At 40.6% G+C, this 23,713-nt stretch overlaps 1 protein-coding gene across 9 annotated transcripts in view; it reads left to right on the plus strand.

The window, feature by feature from the left end:
* Positions 1-249: 249 nt before the first annotated feature.
* Positions 250-23,713, plus strand: part of KLHL2 (kelch like family member 2) — a 105,470-nt gene continuing 82,006 nt past the window's right edge. For 4 of the 9 annotated variants that reach the window (XM_078852501.1, XM_078852500.1, XM_078852499.1 and 1 more), the window contains exons 1-2: positions 14,190-14,279; positions 16,667-16,737. Coding sequence is in view for 4 of the 9 variants with exons in the window: in XM_073341542.2 (XP_073197643.1) it covers positions 9,411-9,631; positions 11,203-11,309; positions 14,158-14,279 (450 nt within the window). In the remaining 5 variants the exon portion in view is untranslated. Of the gene's footprint in view, positions 475-632; positions 1,124-5,888; positions 6,015-6,595; positions 9,632-11,202; positions 11,310-14,157; positions 14,280-16,666; positions 16,738-23,713 lie in introns of those variants that run through there. The other 5 variants (XM_073341542.2, XM_078852498.1, XM_073341545.2 and 2 more) reach the window with 4 other exon arrangements.

Raw genomic sequence — 23,713 nt, forward strand, 5'->3', positions numbered from 1 at the left:
TGGTGGGGGGGGTCCCCCTGCAGCTCCAGCTTCCCCTGCACAACGGGCCCACCCCCGCAAAGCCCTCCTGACTCCCCGCGGCGCCCGGCCCCTGCAGAGCCCAGGCCCTCGTGCCCCACGCCCCGGCTGGCGGACGCTGGCGGAGGGCGCGAAGCTTGTGGGCGTCCCGCTCACTGCGAGGCTGCGTGCTGACGTTGCGCCGTCACCGCCCTCCCGGATGGAACCCGGAAGTGGGTTGGGCTAGGGGCGCCCGGCAGGGGCATCGTAGCCGGCTCTGGCGGGCAGATGGGTGGGAGCCCGGCTCCCCCTGGGCGGCGGCGGCGGCGGCGGTAGGGGGGCCCCGGGAGGGGAGAGGCGGCGGCGGCGGGTGCCCGGGCGCGCGCGGCTGGAATGGTGCAGGCGGCAGCGCGCGGTGCCCGCGTTCTGAGGAGGAAGCCTGCGCGGAGCCGCGATGGAGATGCTGCTGCCGCCGGTGTGAGTGCGGGCGGGCGGGCGGGAGAGGGGGGCCTTAGGGAAGCCCCGGGCGCGCCTTGCTGATGACGGTGGGGAATCCCCGGCGGTGTCTCCCCCCCATGGCCTCCGGGCAGGGGAGCGGCCCCTTTCCCCCTTGTCCTGGTCTCCGGCAGCCCCTGCCCGGAGGGAGGCGGCAGCTGCGGGGTCCCCCTCCTGGTGCCCAGGTACCGCGGTGCCTTGAGTGCCCATTGCTCGGGATCGTCCCCTTCCTTCCTCCGGCTCAGCGCGATCCCGGCAGGGGAGCCCCGGACGCCGCTGCCAGGGACCCGGCAGAATGTGCGTCTCCCACCTGCCGGCGGGCTCCGGGTCCCATCTGCCCTGGTGGCGTTAGGACACGTTAAAGCCTTGCACAGTTATAGCCCTGCTGGATTGTGTTAATGCTGCTGTCCCATTCCCCGCCTGGGTTCGCGGGATAGGTCTCAGAACAGGAGCACCCAACAGGTGAAACGTAGTAGTGGGTAAGGTGTCTGCAGGATTTTAATAATACTTCTTGTTTTGCCCTAGTACTGTAAGATCTTCAGGGGGCGGACTGTCTCGTTGTACCTTGTACAGTGCCAGGCATGGCGGTGTTCCATAAAGAACTCTTAAAGGCTGTCACAAGCAGAGGCAGGTGAATGAGGGAGATCGCAGAAAGTGAGCAAGATTGAAGATGGTCAGCAGAAAACATGATAAAATGCACTCCCAATCCATAAGACCAGGAGAGGAGATGCTAAGGAATGCCCTTAAAATCTGTTCCCCAGGAGGGGAATAGCACCCTCATTAAGGAAGTCTTCAAGGGAAATGTGTAACCACCCTGTTAAATCTTCCTCATCTTGACCGAGATCCTCTCATTTTTGTATTAGCTATAGACATTTTTATAGCATCTGTTTTATGAAGAATGGTTTTGAAGACAATATGAAACATTTAAAATATCACCCACACTCATTTGCTGGCATTGTATGTGCATACATATGCATGCGCCGAGATGTATCACTAGATTAAGAGATTTCTAGAGTGTTCAGGCATGTGGATGTAGTGGCTTTCTTAAAAGCAGGGTTGCTAAGCAATAAGCAGTTACATGAGTGGTTTATGAAGATATGTATATTTTCTGCTTCTCAATATTTAACAACATGTTACCAATTCCATAGTCCCAAACCTCCTCAAATTTGAAGCACGAGTGTTCCAGTGATTGAGCCATAGTATTATGTATAGGTGTGTAACTCCTTCCCTGCCCATGGTACTTGCAAATCCCCTTTCCTTCCTGGTATAGTAATTTTACTTTTGTAACTGGCAGCCATGTGTTTTCTTTGTACTAAAGGTAAGCAACATATTACCTCCTTTGTGCCCAGGATTTGGAGTGTATTAACTTACCCATCTCTCTAATACCCAGGGTTTGGCAGTTGACCAAAAAATTACTAGAGGCACCTTCTCCCCACACTGTTACACATAAATGGAAAAATATACCACCTGCTGTTCCTTTCTTTATCTCTTATGGTAAATTTGTGCTTTCCCAAGCTGTCTTCCAAAAAGAGGCCTGTCTTCAACAAATCTTGCAGCCTTTTGCTGTTTGTAGGAGCCCGGATTTTGGATGAGTTCAGAGAAGATTGAAGACAGAAGGAATTAACCATGATGGGGTGGTGTGTATGGGATAGTGGAAGTGAATATGCTTATGAAAACTCTACTCTGTGTACGTGGCATTACTTTCTGCTCTTCAAAGATCTGACAGGTCAAGACTTTGACATATGAAGTTAGAAATGACAACTGGGTCCCATCTGTTGTTTTCTGGTATTCAGTAAATGTGTTGCATGCCTATATGCAGATTAGACTCCCATTTTTTTATACAAATTCAGGATTGGATGATGTGAGAGATCCTGCATTATATCTTTTCTCTCTACATCATCATGTGTGTTGTAATCTGACATGCAAGTGAGGTTATATATTACCTCAGAATGTTTAAACTTTCCCTACTTCTCAGGAGCTCCAAAGGGTAGCTATTGTAGTCCTGAAATTTCAGGAGGAGCAAGGATTATCAAACAGGGAGGGCTGCATGAATAGGATAGGCAGAGTAAAGGTAGTTTGAGTTTGACCATTGCTCTGGTTCAGCCAACCACATTGTTTTCACCCTATTTAGTTAAGCATGATAATCAGGACAACTGGAAGATCTTTTATAGCATCAGTGTATTGAAGATTCAAGCCACATGCCTCCACCATGCTTAGGTTAAGGTTCATCCCGACTGTTAACCCTGTGGTCTAATGTATGTGCATCATACCCTTCTCATTACAGTATAGTCTTAGATGCCACAGATATGGCACCACTAGAAACAACTAAAATAGAATTGCTGTCACAAACAACTGTAGCTCAGTTGGAGACACTACTAAACAAATCCAAAGTAATTTAAAGTATGTCAAGCAGCCCCCAAAATAGGATGCATATTAAGGAGGGCTTTTTAATTCATTGTGGTCTTTATAACATCACAGCCAATTTATGATATTGCTGTTTTGTAACCTAGAATCTGACAGTTTCATCATCTCCTTACGAATTTATGATTCATATGTAATCAACCCCTCCACCTTAGCCAGTGTGTCTGGAAATCCTCAAAGACAGCGTTTGGCATAGTCTTAAAGTTTTTAGAGTGTGGTGTATTGCATTGGAACGTGAGAAGTTATGGTAGAAAAGATTTTGCTGACTTGGATGTGTGTTGTAAGCGAGCAGAGAAGTAAAAGAGTAAATGTTTACTTCACCGTTAATTACCTGATGGTGCAATATGTATTGCCTAATACCTGTAGTTTCAGTATATCATTTTGAGTGCTTGCTTTTATTTCTGAATGATGATCCCTATATACAGCATATAAATTGGAAAATTAAAGTTTACTATAAAAGAAATGCACCACAGATGCTGTATTTAGGTGTTTTGTAGTACAGTGACAGATGTAAGGAAGAAATACCTGGTAATGTTGGTTTTTTGAACATTGATGCAAAATTTTTCTACTAATTACCCCCAGAACCACTTTTTACTTGAATTGTATCTGTTCGTTTAGGACACTTCCCAGAAGTTAGCTGTAAAACAGACTTTTAAATTCTAGAATGTTAAAGTTGCAAGGGGTTTGAAGTAGAAAACCATATTTATTTTGCTGACCTCTCTCTTCTATCGATGATTCTCTCTTACTTTGTGGATCAGTGCTTTTTGTCTTTCTTGCAGTTTGGTCCAAAATGTTATGTTACTAGACCCAATATCCTGAATGGTATATAATGACAGGTTTCAGAGTAGCAGCCGTGTTAGTCTGTATTCTCAAAAAGAAAAGGAGTACTTGTGGCACCTTAGAGACTAACCAATTTAGTCTCTAAGGTGCCACAAGTACTCCTTTTCTTTTTCTGAATGGTATAGTAAAGATTGCTTTGCTTTCCTATTTGTGGGAATACTGTGCATCTAGAATGACAGGTTTAAATCTTAAATTTAAGTAGCCATTATCTTCATGTAAATGCTGTCCTTTTTTTTTTTAAAGCTGCTTCAGACATGCTCAGAAAAATATTCTAGCAGATGCAGTGAAAAAAACAGATCAGAGTTCTAGGTCCCTAAATCTTATGTTGAATTTGACCCTCCTAATTTGGTAAAAACATTTAAACATGACAAACTATAAGCAGTGATTTAATCTTCACTATAAAATGCTGTAAATTTTTTAAGTATTTGTGTCAGAGTGAACTGCCTCTAACAAGTTATTTGAATGCCAAATACTCATGCTTTATTGTTGGTCATTTTGAGGATAGGGAATAAAGTTGTGTAGTGCAGATAAACATATGAGAGCTAGTAAATATTGTAAAAAGAAAAGGAGTACTTGTGGCACCTTAGAGACTAACCAATTTATTTGAGCATAAACTTTCGTGAGCTAGAGCTCACTTCGTTGGATGCATTCATTTCCAGTGAATGCATTTGATGAAGTGAGCTGTCGCTCATAAAAGCTTATGCTCAAATAAATTTGTTAGTCTCTAAGGTGCCACAAGTACTCCTTTTCTTTTTGCGGACACAGACTAACACGGCTGCTACTCTGAAACCAGTAAATATTGTATAACAAAGTGAAATGGTCTCCTTTGTGGGAATAGCAGCACAGCCTTTAGGCATTATAGACAACAGCATAGCTTGGAAATCTACTTGCCTACTCATTACTGGCTAGCTCAGCTGAGCAAAGGAGCTGGTATAAACAATGTTTGTAGAATTTAAACATTCTTTTAAAAAGTTTAAATTCAGACATATTTTTTGACTCTGCTGATACTCTGAGACTTTTCAAGCAGCAGAAACTCATTAAGAAAAGTCTGGTCAGTTTCACTCCTTGTCTTCAGAAGAGTCTTGTGGATAGCTGTGAAATTGCCCATAATCGTGTCAGTTTCATGTGGCTGATGTGGAAAACTGAACAGGAGTGGGTACTGTTGGAATTTTCAAAGGGGGAGGATGACCTGGAATCTGTGGGAGATGATGTGTTGCAGCAGCCTAGGGCTGGGGGAGGGGGTGTGAACTGATTCTCTTCCAACAGACAGATAAATGGGAGATTGAAAATTTATCAGTGCTGGGATTATGTCTGAGATCTTTTCCACTCATCTTATCTAGAACACCTTGTCCATTTCTGGGAGAACGCTTCATCTAGTTCTCAGTTTAACTCCAGATTTTGTCACTCAGATTCTTTTATTTGGCACAAAGCAAAGCTACCCTGAGTTGATCGGACTCAAGTGTAGATGAGTATAGGAAATACCACACATCCAAAGTTACACAGAAAGCCTCTTCCTTTATATATATATTTACATATTACATTGCATCAAATGTTTTTGGATTGGCTTGGTTACTTTGCAGGAACCAATCCCTGTGCAGCATGCTCTGTCCATGCATTGCCCATGCTCAACCTCATCTTTTCATTTCTAACTTATCTTACTCATTGTCAGTAAATGGTGCTCTGGGTGTTCTGCCTCTTACCTTATCTGGCTAAGACATTGTTTTTTTAGCCTACTGACCTATTTATTTATCTTATTTAGCACAAAAGTTCTGTTTTCAACCTAATCTGTTTACCTCCTTAATTCTATCCAAGCACTTAGTTAAAAATTCCAGTACCCATTTCTTTCCCAGAAGCTGAGGATTGGTAAGGGGGAGGATGGGTTCCTCACTAGTGCCTTTGCTCATGGAGCTTTCTAGGCTAACATTCTTCTTTATCATCAACCTGGCTAGTAGATGCATTCCTCTGACTAGTATTATTAGGTGCCTGGTATATTTTCCAAAACACGTACAGGGTGTTGGTAATGTGGAATTTGAAATCACTCTGAGTAAAAAGTAAGTTTGGCAAAAAGAATTGGGATCATGATTTTCAAGTAGACAGAAATGTTAACTAAACTTGTTTGTCTTGTTTGTTTATAGATGTACAAAACTTTGCCATCAGAAGCCTGTGGATCTGAAAGATGATAATACTGAAAAACACTGCCCTGTTACAGTGAATCCTTGGCATATGAAGAAAGCTTTCAAAGTTATGAATGAATTAAGAAGGTACGTATTGTATTCATTTTATGCATGTGTATGGGGTCATCCATTTTCAGTTGTTCACAAATTTTTTTAATTTAAGTTTCTGCCGTAAATAGGATGTGTAATCCCACAAACGTAGTTTTCCAGGTAAACCAATAAGATGAATTATAAAACTAAAAAGTGATAACTTATTGGTAGTCATAAAGTAATTTGATGGAATCTATATTCATATCACCCTTGACAAGCTAGCCAGAGTTATTGCTTATGTGTTGGCTTGGCAGAATTCAACATTTGATTTTTTTATATAATTTCAACAGATATAAGTGTTTATTTGTAAGCATTTTTCTGGGTATAAACTTTCAAAGTTGAACAACATTATAGATTTTAAGCATTTTTTATTTTTATATGTTTAAATTTTCACAGTTGCATGAAATTATGGAGGGTCAGACAATAATTGTTTCATGACAGTAGATATTGAGATTCAAGTTACTTCATAATAATTAAAAACACAAATTGTTAACATCACATCAAAATATACCAAGTAAATCATTGATTTAAAGATATCAAGGATTATTTTTCTTACTTTGCCTATCTGTAAATTTCAGTTATTATTGTTGGAGATATTCATTCCTGGATTTGTGTATGTACAGTGAAATCGATATTGACCAACATTTACTGATAAAAATCTAATCCTTCCAAGCCTGCTTATGGGGTATGAAAAACATCTGAAGAATTTTGTTTGTTTCAGTGGCGCTATCTGTTGCACAGTATATTCCAAATAGGTTCAGTTAAGAGGTCACTTTTCACATAGGCCTCTTATGCATTAAGATATTTTTGTTGTCAAGTTTCCAACCATTGCAACACTGGAAGCCCTGTGTTGATACTGTTCTTAGTATCATGTCAATTAGAATATTTAGTAAGAGAACTAGGTGATGTGGTACTCAAAACTGTTTATAGCTGGTCTTACAACAGTTGCTAACATTGGTTCAGCTGAATAGGTGTTGACGACGCAAAATTTTTGCAGAATTTCCCTACTATAGACAAAGCCTGAGATTTTAAACTTCATATACCTACCTTTTTTCCCTACCTTACCTAAAAATATTAACCTCTTTTGGCATAAAACAACAATTTGTATCTCTTAGTAAAGTTTGCCTCAATATTTGATTCTCACTCGTTGCATGTGGCTATGTCTTCTCGCTGCTACTGACACTGTGGCCATACTTAGTTATTTATTGAACTTTGACAGTTTGTGCCACTCCGGACAAACATGGAGATAGTCCCTGCCCCAAAGAGATTGCAATCTACATCACGCCGACCGTATAGTAAAAAGACATTATACATAGCCTGAGAGTAAGCTATCCCCTTCTAAGTGTTCCTGCCCATCCTTACACTGCTGACCAAACTGAATGGCTGTCATGCTACACCCTACCACATTTCTTGTTCCTCCAAGGATTATGGTAACCAGATTCACAATCTCAAGGAATGTGGCAGAGCTGCAGGGTCAAGTGAGTGGAGGGAGAGTGTAGAAATAGAGGTCACGTCTAAGAATGAATCGTAGGTTCTATCGTGCCCAGAAGTAACAAACCCAATCTCAGTTTTGCTGTTTCATTGTGGGCAAAGGGAGCTGACTTCCCAGCAGAGTTCATTGTTGAAGGCCCTGGATTATTATTTTAAAAATGTACTTCAATTTTCAGGATTTATTAAAGTCAGGATTGTTGTTGAGAGAGTACAAGCAGTTTCTGTTTTGTATTTAGAAACAATTGAGAAGTTTAAATAGGAATGGTGCCAAGCAAATCTCAACTATAGTTGCATTTAGTAGTGTAGCTGCCACAAATGTTTACTGATGATACTGAAAGGTAGCTTCAGTTTGAGTAAAACTGATGTCAAAATTTTAGGACCTTGTCAGATCACATTATATTTGTATTTGCATTCCTTTTGGATTTGAAATAATAAACTTAATTATTTTAAGCTTGACTTCAGAACAATTGGCTTAATTAGATTTATTTGACTGTTTCCTCTAGACTTTAATAGAAAGTATTAAAAACTCCATATTAGTGCACCTTAGTTTGACAATGTGTTGCATAATGAATTTCCTTCAGTTTTAAATGTGTTGCCTTTTAACTTAAGATCTGTTTTCATATTATGGGAACTATTTAGTAGGCGTTTGATCCTCTTTGAAAGTATTCATTATTGTTTACTAAACCTCTAACTTTCCCTTTCTTGTCTTTCCAAATGAAATTATCCTAAACGTTTTAATCTTTCTATGGAAACCTTCTTTATGTCTTTGACTGCCGTTACACAAGACCACTGAAGGACACTATCAGCTTTGAGAATGAGTTGACTAAAAGACATGATATTGTTCAAAATAAGGCAGTATCTTCAAGTAGCCATTTTTTGTATTATTGAGTATTTTTTTAATACTGCCTCCCAGCTCACACTTTCTTTCATTTGTGCAGCAATCTAAGCAAATATCTTTTGAGATATGTGCACCTCAGTAGACATTTCCTGTAAGGTTATAACTATTTAAGAATCCCTCAGCATGAACACTTAAATTCTTTTTAATATGTATAACCTTTCACTTGCCTACATTGAATCTTGGTTGATGTCAAGTTACCCATTTACCCAGTTTTGTTATATCTTATCAATGGTTTTCACAATCCTTACAGTTCTTAACTAATCTGAATAATTTTGTCCTTGGTAAATCTTGCCACTTCATAAGTCACAATCTCCTCTAAGTAGATGTCAAATATGCTTAACATCGATCCTAGTGTTGATCACTGGGACACCCATCTACTAACTCTTACACACCAACATTAAGTCTTCAGTTAAAACGCTACAGCAGCACAACTGCAGCAGTGATTCGGTGTAGACCCTACCTACACTGAAGGGAGAGGTTCTTAATTCACCTCCTTAAGAGGCGGTAGCTTGGTTGATGGAAGAATTGTTCTGTTGACCTACTGCTATTTACACTGGGGGTTAGGATGGCATAGCTACATCTCTCAGGGGTGTGGATTTTGTGGATCTGCTATGCAGATGTAAGTTCCCCCCCAAAAACTGAAAATTGTCCATTTAGCCCCTACAAATTGTCCATTTAGTCCTTATTTTTATGCCTCGCAGTAATCTGTTTTTATCGTGATGGAACTTCTCTTACTTATGCCTCCCAAACAGCTTTAATAGCTGATAAACAAGGACTTCCAAAAGCATTCTAATTGGAAAATGGTTAATATTACAAAACCTAGACTGATTTCTTATATTGCATATGTACCAAGCTATGTTACCGCTAGAGCCCTTTTGTAGACTCTGATTCTGCAGCTGAGAAGCTTGTCACAGAATTGCTTCAGAGTGTACCCTTTCATTATTAAAAAAAAAAAAGTTACTTAATTTTCTAGTGTAGACAAGCCCTAAGTCTTTAGCAAAGTTATGAATGTAAGTTACCAGGTTTGCCATTTGAAGGTGTCGTGCAGGTTTCCTTTGAGGTCAAGAACTGAGAGGTTAGATAGTGAGAGTTTTTTGAAGAGTTTGCCCATGGGTGACAAGGTGTTTTTGTTGTTTATCGTTTTTCTATGTGAGTTCTGTCGAGAATATAGTGATTGCCTGACTTCCCCCAAGTCGTCGTTGGGGCATTTGATGCACTGGATGAGGTACTCTATATGTTGTGATATAGGACCTATGGACCTTGGAAGGTGTGGGGGGTATTGATCCACTTAGCAGTGGAGATATGTCTATGGGCTTTGCATCTATCATAGCAGGATCTGCTGTCATTTGGTTTGGTGTGTCCTGGTTTGTGGGGAGCTTGCTTCTGATGGTGATCTTAGAGAGGTTAGGGGATGGGAGGTTGTCTGAGACCAGAAGAGGGGATTTGGGAAAGATTTCTTTCAGGATGTGGTCCCCATAAAATAGGGATTACAATTGTTTGGTGGTACCCCACACAGATTCTAATGTGGAGTGGTAAGTGATAATTAGGGGTGTGTAGTTGGTGGGTTTTTTCCTTTATTGAAGCAGATTTTCTTGGGGTATTTGGATGACCAGTTCCATGATGCAATCTACTTCTCTGATGGAGTGTCCTTGTTTGGTGAAGGCAGTTTTAAGTGTGTATCCTGGACTTCCTTCTTGGAACATATTCTGTGAGTGGTTGGCTGTAGATAACAGATTTATTGTTGTGTTTGGGATGGCTACTAGATCTGTGAAAGTAAGTGTGTGGTGATCCATGAGTTTCTTGTATATAGTTGTCTATAGGATTTCCTTGTTGAGGCTGATTGTGGTGTCCTGCAGGTTGATGCTTGTGGGGGAGTGTTCTAGAGAGTTTGATGGATGGGTGGTGGTTCTCTAAGCAGAAATTGTGGGATACGCACTTCACCCACTTAAAACCGCCTTCACCAAACAAAGACACTCCACCAGAGAAGTAGATTTCATCGTGGAATGGTCCATCCAAATATCCTGGGAGAATCTGCTTCAATACAGGGAAAAAATGCACCGACCGCACACTCCTAGTTCTCAGCTACCACACCACACTGCAATCCATACGGGATATCATCAAACAATTACAAGCCATACTGGATGGGCACTGCATCCTGAAAGAAATCTTTCCCAACCCCCCTCTTCCACCTTGTCTTTCTCATGTCCTGGGACCAACGTCGCTAAACAACACCTTAGAAAAAACTAAGCTATTTTTCTTGGTTCGGAGATTTTTGGTGATGAAAATATACTTGAAAAGCAGCAATAACAAAGAAGACTTTATGGTGATTTTGAATAGTAAACAAGGAACGAACTTTGAAAGTAATACAACAAAGAAAGCCACTCTGAAGTTTGGGCTCATCACTGACTAGGAAGCTCATAGCCCTGAACTACCTGGGAGTGAATCTTAACCTTTTAGTATTTGTCCATATTGATACATGGCATGGAAAGAGGATTCCTCCAGAGTATGTAGCCTTAAACTCTTTTCGGCTGATATAAGTTGTTCTGTATTTGGCATACAAGTCTTTTCACTAAGCAAGAAAGCAGAATTTATTAGTTTGCGCCTAGGAAGCTGCATGAATCCAAGCACCAGCTGTATACAGCCGTGTGTATTTTGAAACAGAGTTAAAAATGTTAGTTTATCAACATTGTTTTTGTTGGGGAAAACATGTTTACTGTGAGGTAGATGTTATGTGCTTTTCTACTATGGATTTGCTGATGTAAAACTACTCTTCCTTTGATATTTTTTTCAAAACAGTCAGAACTTGTTGTGTGATGTGACGATAGTAGCTGAAGACATGGAAATTGCAGCTCATAGAGTCGTGCTAGCCGCTTGCAGCCCTTACTTCCATGCCATGTTTACAGGTACTAAATATTTTTAACACTTGTTACCTTTAACTCCGTGCTCAGGCAAAAGAGTTTTGTTTTGCTTTGTTTTATATATTAATAAGATGTTAAAATTAAAGGAACCGTGTCTATTTTATATGTTAGCTTGTTCTAACCTTAAAGGGAACTGTCAACTTGAAATCCAGTCTCTTGTATAGAAGGAGTTAAAAGTAGGTTTGGGTGATTCTCTTTCCTCTAAGTCCTCCTGACAATTCTTGGTATTTCTCTCTCTTGTTTTATTTATTTTTGTTTTTCTCTTCCTTTTTCTGTGTGAAAGATGCACACAAACAGTGGAAACAGTAGAAAATGACTATGTAAATTGCCGTCACGTTCAAAGTAAAGGAGAAAGAGATTCTCTAACCTTTTCAGCAGTAACAATCCTATGTAACAGTAGGTTAAATCACTTTTTTCTGGACTTTAAGTAAATGATGTCCCTTTAACATCTCTTCTTTCCCCTAAGTACATTCCTCAGTCCCATAGTGTTGTAAGCTGTTAGACATGAATGCTTTCAGTGGCTTTGGCAGCTGGAGTGCATATTTTGGTATTCTTTGGATAATTGAGTGACAGATATGCTGTGCATTGTTGCAATAACTTTTCTGTACAGGCTGGATTCTGTCTCTTCTCATTCCACGCTAATAATTTGCTGTTATGTTATTACAGCAGGTATGTTAGATGTTTTGTAGGGCTAAAGTAGGTTTAGATCCTTAATACCTCCCAGTGGATTCTGAATGTTGCGGATTTACTTCTTCACTGGTTATAAATTACTTTGAAACCCTCTCATGGAAGATGCTGTCAAAATGAAAATTATTATTAAATGTGTGTTTTATAATTTTATTTTAAAATTCCTTGGCTATTTCCTCTCACTCTGTGATATACTCTGGTCCTTAATGTTTTTTTCTTGATGACATGGGACATCAGATATAATCACTGTGATATGCATCTTACAACTTCAGCTACATTCCTGACATGGGCATGCAGGTAAAAAGAGTAAAAACAAAATTTTGACAACTAAGTTTCAAATTAGGATCAGAAGTTCTAGTTGTATATACAACTCTGTATTGGGAAACAGGGATCACTTTACTGAGATTAAACTGTAAATGTAGGATAGATTTGATTTGTTTATGATATGGAATTGACTGAAATCTGTTAATATTTTCTTTCTGCTCTGTTCTGTGCTTTCTTCTCTCCTCCCCTCTTCCCCCACATTTTTGGCTGAATACTCACTTAGTGCAGCATAGAAATGACATTTAAAGAATTCTCCAGTTATTAATCCTTAAGTATTCAGTTGTGGTTGATACACAGATTACTAGTGAGCACTGATATTTTTTTTAATCTGATAATCATCCTAGTTTTCTGTTAAACTCAAATGAAAGCAACTTTTTGTATTATGCTTTTTTCCATCTGGTTGATAACGTAGAATTGCAAGCCTTTTAAGTTAGCTGTATTTTAAATGCTGAGTATTATTATCTCACACATTCAAAATATCTCTATGTAAACAGACTAACCATTTATTCAGTGAATTGGTGTGGTGGGAGTTTTAAACCCAACACCAACGTTGCTTCAAGGATTGGAAGACTGTGTGCTACAGGTGCAAATGCTTCCTTCCAATAAGAATCAACCATGCTGCCTATGCTATATGGCCATTCTCCACTGACAAAGTCCTAAATTTAATCTTTAATTCTTATTATGTTACACTTCTAATAATCCACATTCATACGTGTTGACCTGCAAGTTTCACTCACTTAACTGGTTACAACCAAAGGGAAGAAAGGAGGAATTTTCTGCATTCTTTCTCCATTCAGAGTTATAATTGTAAATGCTAACATTTTGAAAGATATTAAACCTCAGACTTTAGGGTTTACACCAATAACTAACTACTAAGGATTGGGAGGAGATATAGCGTGGAGGACAGATTATCCCACTTTTCGTAACATGAGGTTGCATGCACCGTCTTCTCAAACATCTGGTACTGGCCACAATCAGAGACACAATACTAGGCTAGATGGACCACAGGTCTGATTCAGTCAGGCATTTCCTGTGTTTCCTCTAGAGCAGGGGTTCTCAACCATTTTCTTTCTGAGGCCGCCCCTCAACATCCTTTATAAACTCCATGGCCCACCTGTGCCACGACAACTGCTTTTCTGCATACAAAAGCCAGGGCCGCCGTTATGGGGTAGCACGCAGGGCAATTGCCCAGGGCCATTCACCACAGGGGGCCCTGCAAAGCTAAGTTGCTCAGGATTCAGCTTCAGCCCCGGGTGGCGGGGTTCAGAGCTCCATAGCTTCAGCACCATGTGGTGGGGCTTTGGCTTTCTGCCCTGAGCCCCAGCAAGTCTAATGCTGACCCTGCTTGGCACACCCCCCCCCCCAAAACCTGCTCACGGTCCCCCAGGGGCCCCGGGTGAGAACCACTGCTCTAGAGCCTAAATTCTGACAGAGTAACTCAAGAGAAGAGGCAGGAATGGAGACGCTTCACCCTTCCTAGCCCTGGTCTGTCCTTCCCATCCGAAGATAGAACCTAATGAGTGGCAGAAGCAAGGAGCCTTGATAAAGAGACTGTCAGATTCTATGGTGATAGGGGCCACATAAGTACCTTAGATAGCCTTTTAGTAACTTCAGATAATCTGGGTTACTCTACCTTTAGGCTGTGTCTACACGGCATACCTACAATGGCTGTTGTAAGGTGCGCTGTGTGGTTGCTCTTTGTCGCCGGGAGAGAGTTCTCCCAGCGAAAAAATTAAAACCATCCCCAACAAGGGGCAGTAGCGTCGTTGACAGTAGTTCGCCTCCCGATGACTAAATTAAAGACTACAAAATTGTATTGCAGGTGAAATGAGTGAGAGTCGAGCAAAGAGAGTTCGAATAAAGGAAGTGGATGGCTGGACACTGAGAATGCTTATTGATTATGTTTACACTGCTGAAATTCAGGTTACAGAAGAAAATGTACAGGTAAGAGAGTAAGGACTTCTCCTAATAATTGTTTCTGTGGTTTCTGACATTTTTGCTCTTGCAAAATAAGGTGATTTTTTTTTCCTTATACTTGCAAAGATAATAGGATTTACTGCTAGAATCTTAACCATAAGAAAGAGAGAAAAATATTAGACAGAAATTGTGTGATCACAGAATTCTCCTTTTTTTAAAGTGCAAAATCAGGCTCCCTGACACATTGATTACCTACATTCAAATCCTCAGTACTGCATGTGCTGCAAAGAAAACACCAGTCACTAGTTTGTAGTTTCTCACAAATGATAGATTGACAGTAATCTTGCTGTCTAGTAGAGAATGTATCAGCAAGTCCTTAAATAAATAGACAAACAAAGGGTTTTTGTACTAAAATCATGTAAGTTTTCTAGTGAAAGTCAAGTGTGTGTGTGTGTGTGTGTGTGTGTGTGTGTTCTGAAATGTGGCTGTTCTCTGCTTGAGAAAAGTGCCATTACTGCAAAGTGAAGTCCTCTGTTCACAGTATAGCTACACCAGCTATAAGATCCTCTACACTACTAATGTGCTTCTACACTGATGTGGAAAAATTCCCCACCTTTGTGATGGAAAGGTAGTTCATGCTCCCAAGGCTAGTACTCTCACATCCTGTACTCTGGGCCTAATCCAAAGATCACTGAAGTCAATGGAAAGATTTTAGTGGGCTTTGAAGCATAGCATTAGTGTAGTAAACTGGGTATCCCCCACACTTATCAGTTTGCTGCTAGTGTTCTTCCTACATAGCTACCTGGGAGTTTTCACTCTGACAGTGCTAGGTTGCACTGAGTTTTGTCTTAAAACAAACAAAAATAAACCTCCCCCTTTAAATTAAAGTTTAGTTTATTGAACATTTCCTTTACATTAGTCCACTAAGTCACCTACTCCCACTTGGTCCAAGCTCCTATGTTCTCATTTTGTCAGTGGCCTACTAAGTCTGGCTTTTATTTTTTTTGTCAGCTCAAGGATGGACTTTTGCTAGATAGCTCTATATTTATATCAGTCGGTATTTAGCACAAGGACTTTGCCCATCCCACTCACTCAATCAGCTGATCTTACCTATGACTCATTCATGGCAGACACACTTCAAAGAGATTAGAAATGTCGCAATGAAAGAGTCCAATCAACAATGAAAAATACAAATAAAAAATGTAGCTATTATCCCTCCCACTATAATATTTTCTTACCATGTATCAAGAAGATTCAGCCCTTCCCTCTTCTTTGCTTCTGCTGCTTTAAGATCTGAAGTAGCTATTCTGGAGAGTTAATGCTGGTTGCTTATTAAGAGGTGCTGTTTGGTAAGCTGTATTATTTAGGTCTCCAGTTGCTCTTGTTACCCTCTGCCTTTGTTTCTCCACTTCCCCGTTTTCTTGCTCTGAGCATTAGATCACTAGCCATTCACACATAGTAAACCCTGAGGGAAAGAAATCGTGCATTGTTATATGCACCACATACTTGCGCTTCAGTCTTTAAGCCTGAAATAAACAGTTTTCTACTGGGCATTGGACTGAAATTATCTTCTCTTTCTTGGCCACAGAATAGCCATCAATTGGAATCACTACTGGTTTTAGTCATGTTTTGAATCAGTGACCTGGAAGTGATAGGCTTCATATTACCATTTTACAAATCAAAATAAATGTTCCATTACCACCCTTTGCAGCAATCTAGGCCACATGTGTTCCCATTCTGAAATGGTAACTTCACATCTTACTAATTAGTTCTCTTTGGATACTGTTGGCTTGTGGTGGTACTGTCTGAGGGCTCTGTCAGACACATAATAAGTCTTTGATGATGCTGTGCTGTATCCTGCCAGACTAGCAAGGGTACAGACCTCTTAATCTCATTGTGGAGAGCTCTTGCACGATCAAAAATGACAGAGGTTTTGTTAATACTCATCTCATGTGTTCATGGCAGCTCCTTTTTGCCCATTCAGGAAAAGTTTGATTCCTCAGGGGCAAAACTTCTCCGTATATATCTTGATGACTACGTGTGCAGGGGACTGGACTTGATGACTTCTCAAGATCCCTTCCAACCATGTGTTTCTATAAATCTATATCTTTCTAATCTACAGTACATAACATTAGGATGGATGCCCAAATTTCAATTAAAAATAAAGTTCTTCTTGTCAGGGCTTTTGTGTAGAGATTTTCTGTCTGACTCTGCAAGCAGCCTTGTGTGTTTTGGATGCTGGTTCTGTCTGAGAGGACATATTTTAGTCTGATGTTGACAGTGTTGGCTTCCTCTTGTGTTTATGGGCATGAGAAGTAAAATGTCTGTATCCTAGTAGTAGTATGAGGGATGTTAAAGGCCAGATATCCACAGGTTTAATGCTTCTGAGTCTGATGCAGCTTTCATTTTCACAGCTCCAGATTACCTGGCTGTTTGAAGATGAATCTAATGATGTTGGGGTTGGTAATTTATATAATGTGACCTGGTGAGTGATCTTACAGTTTGTAGTTACTTGTATATTGAAAAGACAGTCTAGCTTTGATTCGGACTAGATCTACTGAAATAAGAGTTGCACTTTTGAATGTCATCACATGCATTTGTGTCCTGGGACTGGCTATAAATGCAAATCTATTCCTCTGTTACCCTCATGTTTATTTTAGCTAAAAATATATTTTATTTGTATTCTGCTAATACTCACATTAAGTGCCATCCAAATATGCCATATGTAGTCCCTGCCCCAGAGACTTTAGAAGCTAAGATAAAAAAGGCTGCCCTGAATCTTTTGGAAGGATAATGCAGTGGTTAGATCCCTAACCTAGGCAGTGGGAGATAGGGTGATCAATTCCTGTTCTGCTGTAGACATCTGTGTGACCTTGGGGCAGTCTTAGTCGTTCTGGGCCTCAGTTCCCCACCAGTAAAATAGGGCAAATAGCACAGTGGTGTTATGAGGGTAAACACCTTGATGATCGTGAGATGCTCATGTATCGTGGTCATGGGGGTTGTAAAATACCTAAGATATAATATAATAGATCCTGTTATACTGTGTCTGTAGACTGATTTACTGAACACCTGAGAGGCTCCCACTTACAGGTAGCTTCTTATGATATTTACATGTAATATATTTAATAGGATTGGAAGTGCTATGTTCAGTCTATTCAGATCATATGTTAGGAAACTATGTCTACTAAATGGGCCAATCTATTAAATGAACAAATATTCAAAAAGTGTGTGATTTTGCAGTTTCAATGAAGAATAGCTATATACAACTGCACTGATGTGCAAATAATTATAGATTGGTCCTTCTGCTATTAGGTATTAATCTATATATACTATTATGCTAACTGACTGTCCTCTCAGTCCATCTGTTAACAGGAAAATGAGTTTGAGCTTCTTCCTCGATTCGCTTTGGCACATAGAAAAAAGTTGAAATAGCCATGATTTGCCGTTAGCTGTTACATGAACATGATGTATTTTCCATTTGAAACAAACATACTGAGTTTTACTTATTTTTGCAAATAGGTACATAATACTACAATGGAGTTATTGTAGTGCAGTGGTCTTTTGGGCCTGGATAAACAGTGTGAGCTGGTATTAAGTCACTATTAAATTAGTTTTAACTAGTTGTTCATATATATTGTGCTAAGCTGCCTTTGTTTACTTTGATTTAGAGATGGTCATGAGCAGGAGATCCCTTTATTAAAAATCCTGTATAGGAATTACTTGTGTTTTAGGCTTTGTTAAAGAGCATTTACCTGGTTTTTAGAAAAATCTTTTTTTTGTGAGAACATGCACCTTTAAAGATCGGACTTGGCAATTAAGTGAACCAAAAAAGGATCCGTTTATTTTCCTGTTATGTGTGGAAACTGAATGCCTGTAGGCTTGCATTGCTGCCGGATTAAAGAAACTAGTAAAACAGGTATACGCTTGTTCATAGACTGTTTCCTGCAAGTGAATGTGAGACTTCATTGGCCTTCCTAAATTTCCTCTGGTAAACTCAGGGCATGTCTACACTTAACCAGTAGATCGGCACTGCTGCAATCGATGCAGCGAGTGTTGATTTAGTGGGTCTGGTGAGGACATGCTAAATCGATGGGAGAGCATTCTCCCATTGATTTATGTACTCCACCTCCCCGAGAAGCGTAAGGGAAGTTGATGAGAGATGCTCTCCCATCGACACAGCACAGTGTAGCCACCACTGGATCTAACTACATCGACTTCAGTTACATTATTCACGTAATGTTGCGTAACTTAGATCGATTTACTGCGCTAGTGTAGACCAGTCCTCAGATAGTAAGCTAAAGGTAAAAGATGGTTCTTGCTTAGGTTTTTCTTCGTCCCTTATTGTAACATCAGTGGTCGATCTTATTTAAAATTAAAATGTTATCTGACAAATTCAAGACTGAAACAGAAACAAGAAATGAATCATGAAATGATAGAGTTCATGATTCTAAGGAATGGTAGGAGGGAAAACAGCACAGAGAAGATAATGGATTTCAAGAAGGCAGACTTGAGCAAACTCAGGGAGTAGGTAGGTAGGTAAGATCCCAAGGGAAGCAAGTTTAAGGGGAAAAATAGTATGAGAGAGTTTGCAGTTTTTTGAAGAGACGTTATTAAGGACACGAGCAAACTATCCCACTGTGAAGGAAAGATAGGAAATGTGGCAAGAGACCACCCCGGCTTAACCACAAGATATTCAGTGATCTGAAAAAATAGAGTCCTATAAAAAATGGAAATTAGGTCAAATTACCAAGGATAAATATAAACAAACAATGCAAGCATGTAGAGGCAAAATTAGGAAGGCCAACGCACAAAATGCGATTAAACTATCTAGAGACATAAAGGGTAACAAGAAATCATTCTACAAATACATTAGAGGCACGAGGAAGACCAAGAACATGGTAGGCCCATTACTCAATGAGAGGAGAAAGACAATAACAGAAAATGTGGAAAAGGAAGAAGTGCTGAACGACTTTTTTGTTTCTGTTTTCACCAAAAAGTTTGGTAGATGTCCGATTGCTACTATAGTGAATACAAGTGACCAGGAGGTAGGATCAGAGGCTAAAATATGAAAAGAACAAGTTAAAAATTACTTAGACAAGTTAGATGTCTTCAAGTCGCTAGGGGTTTTTGAAACATTCTAGAATATTCAAGGAGCTGACTGAGGAGATATCTGAGCCATTAGTAGGGCTGTTGATTAAATGCCGTTTTAATCACACTTAAACAATAGAATACAAATTGAAATTTATTAAATATTTTCAGTTTTTCTTCATTTTCATATAGTATTCCATGTTGTAATTGAAATCAGTGTATATTATTTTTTATTACAAATATTTGCACTGTAAACATGATAAACAACAGAAATAGTATTTTTCAGTTCACTTCATACAAGTACTGTAGTGCAATCTTTGTCGTAGAAGTGCAACTTACAAATACAGATTTTTTTTGTTACATAACTGCACTCAAAAATAAAACAATGTAAAATTTTAGAGCCTACAAATTCACTCAGTCCTACTTGTTCAGCCAACTGCTAAGACAAAGAAGTTTGTTTACATTTATAAGAGAGAATGCTGCCCTATTCTTATTTACGTCACCAGAAAGTGAGAACAGGCATTTGCATGGTACTTTTGTAGCGGCACTGCAAGGTATTTACATACCAGATATGCTACACATTCGTATGCTCCTTCATGCTTCAGCCACCATTCCAGAGGCCGTGCTTCCATGCTGATGATGCTTGTTTAAAAAAAGAATGTGTTAATTAAATTTGTGACTGAATTCCTTGGGAGAGAATTTTATGTCCCCTGCTCTGTTTGACCCACATTCTGCCGTATAGTTCATGTTATAGCAGAGTCGGATGATGACCCAGCAAATTATGTTCATTTTAAGAACACTTTCACTGCAGATTTGACAAAATACAAAGAAGGTCCCAGTGTGAGATTTCTAAAGATAGCTACAGCACTCGACCCCAGGTTTAAGAATCTGAAGTGCCTTCCAAAATCTGAGAGGGATGGGGTGTGGAGCATGCGTTCAGAAGTCTTAGAAAAGCAACACTCTGATCCAGAAACTACAGAACCCAAACCACCAAAAAAGAAAATCAACCTTGTGCCGGTGGCATCTGACTCAGATGATGAAAATGAACATGCGTCAGTCTGCACTGCTTTGAATTGTTATCGAGCAGAACCCGTCATCAGCATGGATGCATGTCCCCTGGAATGGTAATTGAAGCATGAAGGGACATATGAATCTTTAGCACATCTGGCACGTAAATATCTTGAGATGCCAGCTACAACAATGCCATGCGAACGCCTGCTCTCACCTTCAGGTGACATTGTAAACAAGAAGTGGGAAGCATTTATCTCCTGCAAATGTAAACAAACTTGTTTGTGTGAGTGATTGGCTGAACAAGAAGTAAGACTGAGTGGACTTGCAGGGTCTAACATTTTACATTGTTTTGTTTTTGTATGCAGGTTTTTTTTGTACATAATTCTACATCTGTAAGTTCAACTTTCATGATAAAGAGATTGCAGTACTTGTATTAGGTGAATTGAAAAATACTATTTCTTTTGTTTTTATAGTGCAAATACTTGTAGTCAAAAATAAATATAAAGTGAGCACTGTAGACTTGGTATTCTATGTTGTAATTGAAATCAATATATTTGAAAATGTAGAAAACATCCAAAAATATTTAAATAAATGGTATTCTATTATTGTTTAACAGTGTGATTAATCAGGATTAATTTTTTTAATCGCTTGACAGCCCTCACCATTAGCGTTTATCTTCGAAAAGTCATGGAAGATGGGATTGATTCCAGAGGACTGGAAAAGGGCAAATATAGTGCCAATCTATAAAAGAGGAATAAGAATAACCCGAGGAATTACAGACCAGTCAGCTTAACTTCAGTACCCAGAAAGATAATGGAACAAATAATCAAGCAATCAATTTGCAAACACCTAGAAGATAATAAGGTGATAAGTAACAGTCAGCATGGATTTGTCAAAAACAAATCATGTCAAACCAGGGTAACAAGCCCAGTGGATAGAGTAGGAATGGTAAATGTGGTATATCCTGACTTCAGTAAGGCTTTTGATACTGTCCCTCATAACCCTCTCATAAACAAATAAGGGAAATACAACCTAGATGGAACTACTGTAAGATGGGTGCATTCCCAGAGAGTAGTTATCAGTGGTTCACAGTCAAGCCGGAAGAACATACTGAGTCATGTCCCGCAGGTCCTGGGTCCGGTACTGTTCAATATCTTCATCAGTGGGTTGGATAATGGCATAGAGAATATACGTATAAAGCTTGTGGACGATACCAAGCTGGGAGGGGTTGCAAGTGCTTTGGAGGATAGGATTAAAGTTCAAAATGATCTGAACAAACTGGAGAAATGGTCTGAAGTAAAGAAGATGAAATTCAACAAGGACAAATACAAAGGACTCCACTTTGGAAGGAACAATCAATTGCACACATACAAATTGGGAAATGACTGCCTAGGAAGTATTGCTGCGAAAGAGGGTATGGGGGTCATAGTGGACCACAAAGCTAAATATGAGTCAACTCTAGAGCTTAACGATTAATCACAGTTAATTCACGCAATTACCCCCAAAAAATTAATTGTGATTAATCGCACTATTAAATAATTGGATACCAATTGAAATGTATTAAATATTTTTGGATGTTTTTCTACATTTTCAAATATATTGATTTCTGTTACAACACAGAATACAAAGTGTACAGTGCTCACTTTATATTCTTTTTTATTACAAATATTTTCACTGTAAAAATGATAAAAGAAATAGTTTTTTTTTCCAATTCACCTCATACAAGTACTGTAGTGCAATCTCTTTATTGTGAAAGTGTAACTTACAAACGTAGATTTTATTTTTGTTACATAACTGCACTCAAAAACAAAATAATGTAAAACTTTAAAGCCTACACGTCCACTCATTCCTGCTTCTTGTTCAGCCAATTGCTAAGACAAACAAGTTTGTTTACATTTACGGGAGATACTGCTGCCTGCTTCTTATTTACAAAGTTACCTGAAAGTGAGAACAGGCATTCGCAGGGCACTTTTGCTGGTGGTACAAGGTATTTACATGCCAGATATGCTAAACATTCGTATGCCCCTTCATGCTTCGGCCACCATTCCAGAGGACATGTTTCCATGTCTGGAATTCAGGGGTCGGCAACCTTTCAGAAGTGGTGTGCCGAGTCTTCATTTATTCACTTTAATTTAAGGTTTTGCGTGCCAATAATACATTTTAACATTTTTTAGAAGGTCTCTGAGCTCTATAAGTCTATATATTATACAACTAAACTATTCTCATATGTAAACAAGGTTTTCAAAATGTTTAAGAAGCTTCATTTAAAATTAAATTAAAATGCCGATCTTACGCCACTGGCCCGTTCAGCCTGTTGCCGGCCTGGGGTTCTGTTCACCTAGGCCAGCAGTGGGCTGAGCGGGGCCTGTGGCCGGGACCCCGGCTGGCAAAGAGCAGGCAACCAGAACCCAGACCGGCAGTGGGCTGAGTGGGGCCGGTGGCTGGGACCCCAGACTGGCAGTGGGCTGAGTGGCTCAGCCCGCTGCTGCTCAGCCTGCTGTCGGTCTGGGGTTCCGTCCGCCAGCTCCTGCCAGCCAGGGTTCCGGCTGCGGGCCCCGCTCAGCCCGCTGCCGGTCTAGAGTCCCGGCCCTGTCCACATAGAGTAGGTACCTATCTTCTCCATGGTTCTAGCAATTCTCTTCCTCTGTCTGCACTGAGATGAGGGTGGGAGTGTGCTGAGAACAGGGTTGGGGGTGAAGGAGCAGGCTGGGGGTTGGGGTGCAGGATCTGGAGAGGAACTAGAATGAGGGAGGGGGCTCAGGATTGGGGCAGGAGGTTTGGGTGTGGAGTGCTTATCTGGGTAGCTCCCATTTGGTGCGAGGGGTGCAGGCAGGAACGTGGGGAGTGTGTGGAGGAGTTCCCGTTTGGAGCTCAGGGTGGGAGTGGGGATGTGGGGGTGCAAGAATCAGGGCATGGGGTGTGGGGGGGGCTGGGTACGTGTGGGGGGTGCAGGAGTTGGGGCAGGGGGTTGGGGTGTGTGAGGAGGGTGCAGGAGTCAGGGTAGGGGACTGGGGGGGCTGGATATGTGTGGAGGTGCTGGAGTCAGGGCTGGGTGTGTGTGAGTTGGGTTCAGGAGTGAGGGCAGAGGGCTGGGGGTGTGTGAGGAGGGTTCACGGGTGAGGGCAGAGGGCTCGGGGTGTGTGAGGGGGGTGCAGGGTTCAGGGCAGAGGACTGGCGGTTTGGGCTGGGGTCGTGGGGGTGCTCCCAGCCCCCTACCCTGGGCGGCTCACAGCAGGGGGCTGGAGGGGATATGCCCTGATTCCACCCCCTTTCCCAAGGTCCCTGGAGCAGAGAGCGTGCTGCTGCTCCGCTTTTACCTCTCCTGCTCATAGCAAGGGATCAGCCGCAGGGAGGGAGAGAAG

Source organism: Lepidochelys kempii, chromosome 4 (assembly GCF_965140285.1).
Source record: "Lepidochelys kempii isolate rLepKem1 chromosome 4, rLepKem1.hap1, whole genome shotgun sequence".
Taxonomy (NCBI): Eukaryota; Metazoa; Chordata; order Testudines; family Cheloniidae; genus Lepidochelys; species Lepidochelys kempii.